Genomic DNA, 14,720 nt, shown 5'->3' with positions numbered 1-14,720 from the left:
TGTGACCCTCACCTGACATATAGAAAGTGGACTGTCCCAAAATAAGTTTGGTTATGAGTTTTAAAAATGATGAGTTTTGTCTCATTTGAATGACTAACTATTCGGAGAAATATTTTTATCTCTACCTGCCAAATATAACTGCATGAAAAAAGGCAAAGTGTTATTCTAAAGAGAGAGCACCCTGCCCACTCCTTTTAAAAACATGTCTTCAGGGGCGCCTGGGTGGCTCAGTGGGTTAAGCCTCTGCCTTCCACTCAGATCATGATTCCGGGGTCCTGGATTGAGCCCTGCATCGGGCTCTGGGCTCGGCAGTGAGCCTGCTTCCTCCCTCTGTCTGCCTGCCTCTCTTCCTACTTGTGATCTCTGTCTGTCAAATAAATAAATAAAATCTTAACAAACAAACAAACAAACAAACACACATCTTCATTTATTCACGTGGTGTTGCACTGAGATGTACAACTTTTCTGGGTAATCAGAGGTCTCTATCTGTCCAGCAACAACCAGCATTTCCCTGAAGAGAAACATTGTGGTGCGAGCCTAGATATAAATCCTTTCCTAAATTTGGCTCAAGTTAGAATACACATTTTATATAAGAGCAATGAAATATGAAGACCAATGGGAAATGTTCAAAAAGATTAAAAAATTATGTACTAAAGGAATTTTATTTTTTGATTATCACTTGAGTGTCAATACTCTTAGGCTAATTAATGTAAGATCAGAGAGGGCAGATGATAATTACAAAATATATTTTAGAAAACAGGGGCACTTTTCCTATTTTTAACTAATTACTGAAACAAGTACATAAAGATAACCATTTTCCTCCATAGTTGCAATGGCTTAGAATGTTTGCATGTTGGGGTGCCTGGGTGCCTAATTCAGTTAAGCGGCCACTCTTGATTTCAGCTCAGGTGTCCTGGGATTGAGCTCCCCATCAGGCTCTGCACTCAGCAGGGGGTCTGGTGGAGACTCTCTCTTCCTCTGACCCTCCTTCCTGTGTGCGTGCTCTCTCTCTAAAGTAAATAATCTTAAAAAAAATGTTTGCATTTTATGGTGGATCAGTGTAATGCCAGCGGAAGCCATTTCCCTTTCCAAGAATTCCCTAATACTCTGCCAAGAACTGGCAGTGCATTTCTCTGGCTGCGATGATGTACTAGAACACAGCACTGAGGTCTTATTCTTGGCCACTGAACCTTAACTATAAAGGATTCATGGTTCAGAGAGAAACTTGCATCATTTATTTAGAAAAAATATAAATATCTTTCAGACCATCCTTCATTACAAACTGATAACCAAAGGAAGGAATGTGTTAGAGAGTAAGGAGATACTACTTTTAGAACGGTATAATACCAGACATATAATATTCTTTGGTGTTTCACATAGCTTCAATATTGGGACAGTAGTCTATAAGGGCGAATAGCCCAACTTTCCATGGACTGTTAAACATCTCTACTCATTAATATCGTTGTATGTGTGGGGGGTGGGGGTGGGGTAGGAAAGTAAAGGAAGAAAGTCTGTGTTGGTATTTTTTAGAAACCTTGTTGGGAGAGGGAGTTTCAGGCTCACTGAACAAAGTGCTTGAAAATGCTTCCAAGTAGAACTCCTACTTGAAATCAACAGCTAATAATAAGTTACAATCAGATATGCCAATTTATATGCAATGTGCTGAACTTCATTAAAAAACGGTTATAAACTATTTCATTCATTAAATATATTCACTTTAATCCTCTCACCCTCTACCTGTTTAGTAAATCCTTTATTCATGGATAATGCCTAGGTAAACAATAACTGAACGCAAATCACCATAGTTCCGGAGTGGTGACACCCAAATTAATAAAGTTGTCTAACAAAAAGGACAGGGGCAAGGAGGCTAGTTTTTACTGAGACTCTTTTGTGTGCTGGATAATCTATTTATGGTATCTCATTTAACTCTTAAAACCTCTTCTGAGTAGGCACTGATATTCCATTCCCACCTGAGAGGTGAAGAGATGGCAGCCCAGGGAGATTAATACACCTACCCGGCAGCATTTAGGGAACAGACAGAGCTGGGATTAAGCTCATGTGAGAATGTCCAAAGCTCGTGCCTCTTTCTGCGTTCTCTCTAGTTCTCTGAAGACTATGTTCATATGGTGTTTGATGTTTTGAAATAAAACCTCTTAGGAAGCAATCACCAAAAGTGCAGGATAGTTCTAATGCATTATTAGTAATGCTGCTAGGCTTAATACCCCACCAAAGATGAACAATGCCTTCCTAAGATTATAAACTGACCAGGTCATTTACTATCATGACAGCCGGCTAAAGTATCAACTTAAGGACAACATGGACATCTCAGCCCCAGGTCGGTATCAGTGTTCCAGTCACAGCACTGATCTGTTTGTCCAGAGGCCACCCATGCAACCTAAAAGCAAGAGAGGTGCCCAGCTTACTTTGAATCAGTAACCTGCAATCCGGTTAATCCATTACTTTTTAAAAATTTTTGCCTGCTTCTGAGAAGAATTTGAAGTGGTTTGGCAAGAACAAAGGCTGCAACAGAAAATAAATGATTCGTTTGTGCAATGTGGGGGGTGGGGAGAGATAAGATAATAAATCTACTCTAACACTTGAGTTAACATAGATTTTATCTGGAGGGATCTGACAGAATCTTGGATTAATTTACTTTGTGGACATGGAAATAGTATGAAAAACTGAGAATCTAAGAAGGTTTAAAATGATAATGTGTAAGAAAATTGTTTACTAAGCCTTTTCTTCTGAGATACTACAAAGATAAACACTAGGCAGATGCGGTTCCACATTCCACATTAGCAAGGTGGAATTAATTAGATTTTACTATAATAAACTCATTGATTATGAAGTCTGTCTGTCTCTCGACTTTACTAAAATGTCATCCATTGCCACAGTATATAGAAGAGACCCTAAAATACTCCTTGCCTTTTTAAAAGCAGAAATCTGATTAGTAGTGCACAAGACTATATTTATGCAACATTGCTGAGGAGACTAAGGGGTTCTATGTAAATAAAATTTACATCATGACCAGTTCATTTACCAGACTGAGAGTATAAATTTTAAAAATGTTTTACTGGAAATCTTTTCAAATAGATCATGCTTTGTCTTACATAGATATTGAACAAAGTTTAATGTTTTCTTGCTGAACCAGGATTACCAAGACATCAAGCAAAGGCCATCTGGCTTGAAGTCAGACAGCCCTGTGTTTGAAATTTCACCTTTCCTGGTCTTATAAATTGAGAGCACTGCTTGGCTTGCTGGGCATCATTAAATAAGGTATGAGGAAGTCCTTCCTTTGTTTTGTGAACTATAGAAGAAAAAAGAGTGCTTGTGAAATAGTACTTTGTTTCTTTTTTTATTAATGTGCAAAAGTAAGGGGGGGATTCCTGAAAAGACCAGAGGTTTTAAAAAATGTTAAGTGCCCTAGAGCTTTTAAGGCTGTTATACCTTCCTTTTTAATGATAGATAAATATTTCATGTGTTACCATTAATATTTTATTATATGTTTTCAGTTTTGTACCTCCAAATGTGTGCTTTAAATTATTTTTTTGAATTACTAAAAATATTCTTGGTGTATCGTGATATCAAAGTTTTGATATTAAGGTTGTCAGGATGCGAAATTACAGCGTCAGATAGTGGGGGGTGAGGGCAGTATTTGAGGTGACAGAAACAATTTTATGTTCCCTGTTAAGAAATTCATCTACTGCTTCCAATAAGGAAGAAGAATCTGGATTTTAAAAAATGCTTATTAGTGTACAGTGAGTGAAAACCAGTTGCTTATTTAAATGAAGCAAAATAAACGTTTCTTGGATTCTCAGATAATGATTTTTTTTAAAGCGTATCTCCCCAAACATCGGTGAGGAACTCATTCCCAGGAGTTTGCCAACACAGACTAATCAGAAGATTAAGACCATTGTTTAATGTGAAATGTGTTAAAAGTACATGCCTTTATTCTCCTGAGGACATAAAAGATATTTAGACAAGGCATTTAGGACAGGAAGAATGCTTCCGGGAAAGGGAGGCCATAATCTTTTCTTTCATTAAGCTTTTTGTAAAATGGCGCTTGGAAAAAGACTTGGTTTCATTTGCACAGAGATTGTGAAACAGTCAGTGTCTACCTCTTCTATTTGGAGCTGTCCATTTACATCATAAAAGCCCAGTTTTGCTGTTTCTAATTACTTTTTGAATAAACTGTCAAAAATATTTAGGTTTATCAACTTAAAGAATGTTTTGTCTGGTCTCAGAGAGATTAGAGAATAAAATGTTTTGTGAGTTGGGGTATGGAATTCATTTTCTTATCAAACATAGAAACACTGTGCCCAGAGCGTATCCTGACAAGTATATATTAGGCATCATAAGCAATGGGCTTAAGGACCTCCTGGTCATTTGGAGAAAGACAATCTTTTTATTGTACTGGCAAAAATGTTTTTGGTTTCCTGCCATTAAACCTAAGTGCCAGTGGAGGTTTGAATGGAGTTGAAATAGCTTTACATAATATACTCTTTAAGGGAATAATATATATTTGTAAGAGTAATTTTTATTTCTTAAGAAGATGAAAAATTATGTTTCCTCATCATATGTGGGGAATGTGCATAAATATCTCCTCTTGGACATATATAAGTTTTTCTATCTGCTTTAAGCGTTCTATGTATTTCTTGCCTAGTAAGCCAATTCTACCAATTGTTGGTGGGGGGACCCAGAAGTCCCCTACTAATTTCTTCTAAATTGAATGGTGGTTTCATGGAGACGTTTTCACTTAATTTGCGTGATCAGATTGTGTTAAGTAGAACCAGACTGTGGGGTTAAACATTTCCATACGTTATAAAGGCCCAGAACATTTCCTGAAAGGAGACAGCATTCTGAACATGGGGATGTTACCTGCTCTTCCAGAAACGGTTGCAGTTGCACCAGGTTTTACCCTCTCCTCAGCGCCACGTGTCCCATGCGAGCACATGGGGGAGATGTGGTCCCTCAGCACTTCCTGTTACCCTACCTCTGCCACACTCCTGGACTCCAAAGGCCACCAGATTTTTTCCCAGTCTTTACCACTTGCCTTCATCCTCTGTGTATGGAATGAAGAGTTAGGTACATGCAGGGAAGGAAGGCAGAATTAACAAAATTCTGGAAATCTGGTTCCTGGGTTAGAGGCCTTGTGGGATCTACAAATGCTTCACAACTCACCCCTTGATATGACATTTTGGTGACTATAACCATCCCCTCTTCATTTTATGCTCCAGAAGTTTGTGAGACCTCAATGAGTCATGAAGAATCCTAATTTCAAATCCAAAGAATCCAAAGTGATGACAACAAAAAATAACAATTGATATCTGAACAAAGGTTAGTATTTGACAATGGATAAAGATTGGTATACCTTCCCTTCCTCGGGGCTTTGTTGACATGAATTGTGAACGTCGTCTTCTCTTACTAATTTTCCAGGCCAAGAAGTAAGTCCTTTGATTTGGCCCCAGACCAAGTCGCCAACGTTGAACGTCCTTGGCCTATAATGTATCAACTCATTTGAAGAAGGGGAATCTGGATTCCTTAGGTCATCTTCACTACTAATGCTTTTAGCGTCTGAAGGGCTAGGCACACACCCATTAATGCTTTTGGCATTAAAGTCTCCATTGTAATGGATGTAGTCTTTGACTAGAGAACTTTCCAAACTATTTGAGGAGCTTGGAGACTGCTCCTCTAGGACCAGGTCTTGCCTTGTGGTGCTCAGCAGCTCACCGAAGCCCCGACTCTGTCGAGGTCTGTTCCCATTAATGTGTGCACATCTTTCCACAGTGTTCTCTAGTCTCTCCTTAAAACTCATCATAGTTCTTTTGTAGTTATTATACCTGAAATTTTCCTCCAGAATTTTATCCGCTTGACAGTTTCTTGGTGGTAACAGTACTGGGTGCTGTTCCCCAGGCAGAAATGGCAGTGTAGAGACATTGTTGGACCTCTCATGACAAGGACTACTGTGGATATGGCCTGGATGATCTAAAAATTCCTCACACTTCCACCTGTTTTGTTCCCCTCCAGGGCTTTGCTCCCCATCCCACTGTTTTTTGGATGTGTGGCAACTTGCTGACTTGAAATATTCAAACCCATCTCCTTCATTTGAGTTTTTCCCATGGTCCAGATTCCTGGGCAGCCGAGCTCCTCTTGCATTCCTCAGCCTACCATCATGATCGACACTGCCCATGTTTCGTCCATGAATGACCGCACTGACAGCACTGGGGAGACTTAATGGGTCACCAATTGAGGCAGTGAAGGCACTCATGGCACTCAGAGCTGGAATGGGGCTGATCTGAGTTGTACTGTTGACTGCAGTGGTGATGACAACCTGCATCCCTTTGCTGGCTGCATCAACAACTGCTTTGTATATGGCATCTACAGAAGCATCACCTTGGCCACTCACAACGAGGCCATCCTTCACCTGCTGACCAAGAGATGGGTCAATCCTCTGTTGCAGCTCACAAGATGTATCTTGGAAAGGCGGAAGTGTAGTGTTTGGATTCTCAGGAAGTGCCGTGAGCCCCGGCTGAGTGCTTATTCTTTTGTTTAGGAGAGCTGCATCTTCCTGCATTCTCACCTTGAAGAAACAGACAGGAAGCAGTGAGAGAGAGAAAAGTTTTTAAAGACCTCAAAGAGAAAGACCATAAATGGCAAAACAATGTAGGCAAAACAATGAAAGGCAAACAAATGTAACAAGGAGAGAAATATAAAGAAAGGACAAGGCTCAAAATGAAACAAAAGTCACTCTGCATAGAAAAGTTTGTGCCTTGATTATATTTGGGTAGGTCTCTTTGGTTGAAATCATTTCGCAGATTTTTTTTTTTTAAACAATTCATCATTGGGCTTCTTGGGTGGCTCAGACAGTTGAGCGTCAGACTCTTGGTTTCGGCTCAGGTGGTGATCTGGGGTCTTGGGATCAAGCCCCTGGTGGGGCTCTGTGCTTAGTGGGGAGTCGGCTTCTCTCCTTCCCCTCTGCTGCTCCCTCTGCTCATGCACTCTCTCCTTTCTTTCTAAAATATATCTTTTTCAAAAATAAAAATAAAAGATGTATTTCTAAAATAGATAGAAAAATAAATAATTAAATAAATAATAGAGAACACATCGTTATCAAACATTCTCTAGAAAAGTTAGTTGATGTGGTTGGACACAAACTGTTTTCGGGTAATGACTCCACATATTTAAGTGTCATTACAGGTTTTGCAACTTGGGAATCCAGGAGAGAACCTAGTGAGTCAACCAGCACTGCTCAAATGACAAAGGGAACCAAATTCTGAAAAGGGGTCTTAACTCACTGATATTTCTACTGAAATATAAGCTAAAAGAAAATTCTCTCTCTCTCTCTCTTTCCACACACACACACACACACACACACACACACACACACACACTCAACAATAAAATATTTCTGATACAAAACTATGTTTTTGAAGACTTTAGATAGAATAGTGATATCTACTCCTTAACCTTACCCAGCTAGTGACTGGGGGACACCACCATGCTGTTAGCAGTGACAATGGCTCTGTATAGAAGTGATTCTTAATTGGGAAGAGAGGAGGGGAGGGAATGCCCAGTAGGTAAGAATATCAATGCTCAGGACAAGAAGGATGAGTGCAGTAGGAAAAAGTCCCCCAAATTATTCTAATCACACCAAGCCCACCAGAAATTGCTGCTCCAGACCCTTGCTACTTTGGATTTTCCCCTCAACAATTTCTCCCTTCTTGTCTTCACCTGCTTTCCCATTAAACCAGAACCAGGGATCCATCAGCCTATCAACGACTCTCTTGTTATTCTTCCCCGGTCTACACCTACCAGATAAAATCTCAATCTGGGATCAATTTAACTGCCTGCTTATCTATATCCATAGTGAGTATCTGTCTAGGAATTTGGGGCTTTCAGCTATAGCTGGGAGCTTATTGTTCCATCAATCTGACGACCCTCTAGTTGGGAAACATTCTCCTTCACAGCTCTTCGTATCTTGATCCACTTCTTCAAGCGGGCTGCTCCTCCATCTCTGGCACTATTCTTAGTGTACAACTTTACTAACAGAGAAAATGGGAGTTGATAGGTTAAGAATTCTCATAGTTCTTATACTCTGCTACTCCCTACACCCTCACAGCACATACTTGTCTGCAACTACACATGCCCCAAATCCTGCCCCACTTCTCAGTGTAAGAGGGGCCTCTTCTGCTTTCTGAGGGTATGTTGGAAAGGTGGAAGTGTAGTGTTTGGATTCGAGCTCTGGATCCTAAGCACGCCTCAGGGATTTTGCCTCGTTTGTTATCCCTTCCCTACATTATGTTCAATCTTCTTCACTTTTTTGTTTTATTTTGTTTATTGGCTCTTTCCTTTAGCACACAACGATGTGCATAGCTTCCATGTTTTAAAAGTTTGCTTCAGCCTACCTCTGCTTGGGGCACCACCCTTTTACTCTTATGTTTCCCATCCTTAAGTGTTTGAAAGAGTAATCCACACTCTTTAATTCTCAACCTTTTCATCCTTCCATCCATTGCCATCTCCCCTGTGCTCTTACCACTCCACTAAAACTGAATTCCACCCATTACTGGTGATGTCCTAAATCTAGGGGATTCTCTTCAGGCTTTATCTACTTGCTTGACATTCTTAGTGACATGGCTGGGCACTTTCTCCTCCCTTCTAAATTATTTTATTACACAAGATGTGTCTGAATATTTTCTCATTGCCAAAAAAGATAAAAATGTTCTTGACCACTACTCCCCACCCACCCAAACCTGACTTTCCCATCCCACTCCATTTCCTTTCTCAGAAGAAATCAGTGCTGGAGTACATCCTTTAATACTTTAAGGTGTGTAGGTATAGATCTAGTTTTCTTTCCTTCCTTCTTTCACATAAATGATATAGTATTTTAGTACTATTCTATAATATTATAGTATTAAAGTTTTGCATTCTTGTGGATCTTTCCATATCAGTTATGTAAATCTACCTAAACATTTTAAACTACTAGGGAGACAGATATATTATACACATTTAAACATATACATATGAATATATAAATAGTATATTTAGCCATTTCCAGACTGATGGACAATTAAGAGGTTTCTAATTTTTGCCACCACAAATCAAGTTGTGATGAACATTCTAGCATGTGCCCTTTTGTTCACATTGGAAGATTTCTCTAAAATAGATACAAAGAGGTTGAATTTCTGCATCAAAGGATATGTATATTTAAAAACCTGATGAACTATCAAATTAACCTCCAAAAGAACTATATCAGCATACAATCAGACCAACAATATACCTAAAAGAATCCGTTTCCCCACACCACTGTCAGCAAGGGATATCAATCAATCTGATGGACACATTAGTGTTGTAATTTGTATAACTCTGATTACGCTTTTCATATGTTCATTAATAATTTATTTTTCATTTTCTGTGAATTTTCTGTTCATATCTATTGCTCATTTTTCTAATCAATTATCTTTTTTCTTCCTGATTTGTAGGAGCTTTTTTCCTATAATGAATGTCAATTATTTGCTATTATTATGCAAGTATTTTCTGCCAGGTGCCACTTGTCTTTAAGTTCATTTAGAATGCCCTTATCATACAGAGATTTTAAAGTCTTATATATTCAACCCTATCACTTCTTTTCTTTTGGACTTCTTGATTTTGTGTCTTACTGAAAGAGCCTTCTCTACTTCAAGAGTATTTAAAAAATACTTCTATATTTTCTCTTTATATTTATTAAGCGTTACTCTTTCCATCTCCTTAATCTATCAGGAATGTATTCAGCTGGTAGAACTAAAAGGGAAGACTAAGTGGTTGAAGCCGGGAGGGTGGTAAAGGCTGGGCCTGGTGAATGAGGCTGAACCAGCAGGTGAAAAATACGATTTCAATCATGAGAGCAATGGAAACCATGAAAGGGTTTAAGAGGATCCTATGGTCAGTTTTTACTATCAGCTCTGAAAGGACCACTGAGATGCTTCAGACTAAATAAAATAACCTTCACGAAAAGACCATAATGTTTAAGAACATTCATTACCACAGTCAGTGATGGTGAGAGAGCTCATGACTTCCTTCTCCTATCTCTTCTCCCCCAGCTAAGAGTTTCAACAGACCTAGATATTGTTTACTATTCGAGGAACCCAGGGAAGGAGAGTACCTGAAAGTTCTGAAACAGACAAGCCATGGGGTTACTGTTAGCCGTGCAAGGAATTGTGGGCTGTCCTTGAAATGCCTGCAGGTTCTGGTACCCCTGAAGAAGTTGCTGCTGCTGCTGCTGCTGATTTGGAGGGAACATCTGATTGTTGTTTAACAGCGACTGCAGATGAGTCAGTTGATGGTTATTCAAAGAATTGTTTATTGAGGACATGTCACCTATAGTTTGAAAAACATAAAATGTAAGTCAGTGTGACTCTTTGGAGATCCTATGCCTATCTTTGTACCTGAGGTTTCCTGAAACAAAAACTGAAAACTAGACCTGACATGGTCATTCTTTTCTCTTTTTCTCCTCAATGTCTTACTAAGTGGTAAATAAAGAGGAGTTTTATTAATTAATTTTATCTTTCGTAATTATTTTTTGATTTTATATTCTGGAGACACTATGTAGTCTTTGCTCTATCCATTAGCCAATCCCCATATACTGAGCTTCAGAGTTGTAGAATTCCTTTAAATTATTTTTGTTGAGCACCTGAAACTAAAGGTTGAAATTAATCCTAAAATGTTTTAGTAATCATGTCTTTGAGCAAATTGTTAAAATGAATGGGTCTGAATAGGGCTTATTTACGAAATTTTGTTCTCAAGCCACAGTCATCAATAAATACCACCAAATAAAATCAGATTTGGCCTAGAAAAACACATTTTGCTTTTAAGTAAAATGTTGGTCACCTAAAATTAAAATTGTAAAGAAAGCTAACAATACAAAAGAATTCATTGTCATAATCATTAAAGTAAATGTTATACAATCAGACGGGATTAGTTAATAATTAAGTTTGTATTCAGAATTCATGTTTAACTTGTTTGGAAATTACATTGAAATGATCTTGAAGACAATGTCATTGAAATTGTCTTGTAACTTGAAATATGCAAATCTGCAATGCTTTTTAAATGATTTAACTGTTGATTTCAATGGCAAATCTAACTAATAAACTATAGCAACTAGTAAACCATAAAATTAGTAAACTGGATTACAAAGGTGACAATAAAATCTGAAGACATACTACTAATTTTTATGTACTGAAGATGCCCTTTTGGCAGTATCATTTTGCCTGTTTCCAGACTTTTCGGATACCATCCCTACACTTAATTTTAGAGTTACCTGCATGAGTCAGTTGGATGTACTGGACATTATTTTCTAACCTTTTTGTGATAGAATAATCTACATGAAGGATTTTGTTTTTAAGCCACAACGTTCTAGACTCATACTGTCTGAGGCTATCTAACAGCAGCGATTGAGACTGTCTGTTTCCCTGAACTTGGGCAAAGTTTATCTTTGAATGTTTTAATGCCTTGTTTCTTATTTTGCTGGATAAGCATTTAGTTTTGTTATTTAGGGATCACCTGGAAAAAACACTTCCTCAAGCTGTTTCCATCCACAGTGCAGCTGCTCATACTAACCCTGTGATGCCACACCAAATAAAATTCAAATGAAAGTTATTTTTAAGATGGACCTGTGCTTTATTGTTTGAAAAATAAGACTCTACTTGGCTTAAGAGAATCATAGGTAGGTTAGGTTTAAGTGGCATCAGAATTAGAAGATCAGAGAAAGCAGATTAAAATGATATTTAGTATTGCTAGAATAGGGGAAAAGGAAAAAGTCATTTTCATGTTTGTATAACTATGGATGTGTGTGGGTGTTATTATATTTAGTTCCTTAAGCAAGCTGTGACATAACAAAAACATTTTTAAAAATAGTGTGACAAAATGGAGTTTTTAAAAAGGAGAAAATAGGATTAGAAAAACGTTTCTTTTTTAAAAATTTGTGAAAAAATTTAACTTACCAAGCAGACCTGTCCCCAGTAGAGGGTTAAGTAGCTGTGGCACCACAGAGTTACTGTTGAGTTTAGCTGGACCAGGTGTATTCCCAGCATTATTAGATATATTCAGCAATGTTTCTGCCATTGACACCACTGCTGTCCCACCAAGTGTTGAGACAGTCAGTGCTGCCACTGCTGATGATGTAGTGGTTGTGGTAGTGGTTGCCTGGGAGGAAGTTGCTATGGAAACCTCTGGATGATTAGCGGTGTTGGCCGATGCTGAGTTCAGGACACCTCCCAACAGCTGGGGATTCAAGGCCATTAATCCTGAGGCCCCAGTGACAGCTGGGAGGAACAGGGGGTTAAAAGTAGTGTCACTGCCTGCAAAGCTTGGTAAAGGGTTCCCCAGGGGGCTGGTTAAAAGGGTCTCAGCTCGGCTGTTCTCTGACTGATTGCTTGGCAAATGGTCTGGTGGGGCTGTCATCTGTGATAATGAGGGTAAAGGGGTATTTTGTTGTTGCAAAAGATCTGAGATGGTCATATTGAAAGATGGCAGGGGAAGCATGGCAGCTGCTTGGGCTTGGTTCTGAAGCAGGGCTGCTAAGAGCTGAAAGTGAACAGGCTGCAATACCTGCCCATCCATGTCACCGGAGAGAAAAGCTAAAGCAGTGTTTACATTCGGGTTGAGAAAACCTAAAGGGTGGAGGTTGATCTCAGACTTGCCTTCTCCTGCTGAAGGCTGGAGGATATTTAATAGATTCTGGTTTAGGAGATGCTGTTGATTCACTGGCAAAGAGATAGGTAGAGAACTGAGGAGGCTGGGGTTCAAGGGGTGTGGAAGATGGTTGTTTGAAGTGCTGTTGGATGGAAAATGAAGTGCGTGCTCCTGGCCAACATAAGGAAAATCACTCCCAATAGGCAGCTGACTCTGCAGTGCGTTTCCAGCTGCGGTGGTAACTATGACGCCATCTTGAAGAACAGATGTTGTCTTTGTAATGGCGGGGTGGTTGGTGCCAGCTATGGCTATGGAGGATGATGGTCCTGAACCGCCTAAAATGAAGAAGGAAAAAAACCAAACCACTTATTATTTATGGATGTTAAGGAAGATGATCCCATAAAAATACATTAAGATACATTTCAATTAATTTGTTACAGGTCACCTTTGAGGCGTTAAGTCAGATTAATTGTCATCAGAGATGAGTTGGAATCTGTTAATAAAACTTGAGTTTAACTTTATACTTCCTAATCTGCTTTGAAAATACATATATTGAAGAAGTTTAGAAATACTAAAAAATATAAAGAAACAGGTCTTTCAAACTAACAAATAGCTTGTTTTTCACAAGTTGAACTAAGTGAAGAAAGAGGAATCTGCGTTGTAGCTCACTCAATTGGCTGGATTAAGGTAGCAAGGCTTTATTTTTCAAGATATATTTTTTATTTAAGAAAATGTTTTTGGTCTTTATAATACTACCACTTGCTTTTAGTGAAAAAAAAAAAAAAAAGAATTAGAATATGCATGAGAGTACAAAGCAGAAAAGAAAAAATACCTATGGAGATAACTATTAATATGTTAGTGTATACCTCCTCAGGCTTTGCCCACCTGTATGTTTATACATATGCAGACATATATACACATATTATATATTTTAACAAAAATGGAATTATGCTATTTTGTAGTTTTTTTCTTTTATCAATATGTCTTGAATATCTTTCCATGTTAACTTGTGTTAACTTCTGAGTCATTTTACTACTATCATGTATCAATATTTAATCAGTCCACAGTTGTGGTTATTTGATTATTTATGATCAAATTATAATTACTATTGTAAGCAACACTCTGATAGACATTCTTATTAACTCATCTTTGCCAATATGCTCAATTATTTTCCAAGGATAAATTCTTTAAAATGGGAATCCAGGGATAAAAGGGTTTATGTATTTTTAAAGCTTTGGATACATATTGTCAAACTGCCCTACAGCAAAGTTGATCAATACACATTCCATTTACATTTTTGTAAACAGTGTATGGCAGTGCTCATTTCTCACCGACACTGTATTTTATCATTATTTTTAAATTTTCGTCACTCTGATAGCATAAAGATACTCTGTATTTAGGATTCCTTAAATCAGACCAAATGCTACCATCCAAATAGCATTCTTAATCTTGAAAGTCTTATGCTAGTGATGAAAGTTCAAGGAACTTAACATTTAAAAGGATAAACTTTCAGTTGTTTAGGATTATAATCGTTTTAGCTGTTCTCAATCCAAGCTGCACAACAGGATTACTACCTGGAGAACTTCAAACAAGCAAACAAACAAACAAACAAACAAACATAATGCCTGGGCCCTATCCCAGAGCAGTTGAAAACATCTCCTGGGGTGCAGCCTGAGCAGTAGTATTGTTTGCAATCACCCCTGGTGATCCAGATGCACAAAGGATGGGGCGGGAGAATCACATTCTGTTGAAAAGGAACCTTCAGTCATTTTTTTTTTTTTTTTCATAAAAGGCCTTTCCCTATAGAGATGCATTATGTAATATATGCATTCAGCAAATACTGTGACAGGCTTATGCATTTAATTTCATATTAAACATGTATATGATATCAAGAACAACATCAGTGTTATTGAAACTCTAAAGTAATTCAAATACTGTACTGCGGTGCTATGCCATAAGAAACTTTATATTTGACCATGTTACCATTGAGGCCCGCCCAAATACAAATATACAGAAATGTTTCCATAGTCCTAGTAGTACCACAAATATCATTT

General features: G+C 38.2%; 1 protein-coding gene across 1 annotated transcript in view; it reads right to left on the bottom strand.

The window, feature by feature from the left end:
- Nucleotides 1-14,720, bottom strand: part of MBD5 (methyl-CpG binding domain protein 5) — a gene marked incomplete at its 5' end in the record, with an annotated part of 54,363 nt that overhangs the window by 18,020 nt on the left and 21,623 nt on the right. The window contains 3 exon segments of the mRNA XM_082688983.1: nucleotides 5,372-6,580; nucleotides 10,139-10,353; nucleotides 11,976-13,001. Coding sequence (XP_082545109.1) covers nucleotides 5,372-6,580; nucleotides 10,139-10,353; nucleotides 11,976-13,001 — 2,450 coding nt within the window.

This window comes from Mustela nivalis (genome assembly GCF_964662115.1).
Source record: "Mustela nivalis genome assembly, chromosome: 11".
Taxonomy (NCBI): Eukaryota; Metazoa; Chordata; class Mammalia; order Carnivora; family Mustelidae; genus Mustela; species Mustela nivalis.
The sequence above is the reverse complement of the archived record's forward strand: the minus strand, read 5'-3'. Positions and strand labels throughout refer to the sequence as shown.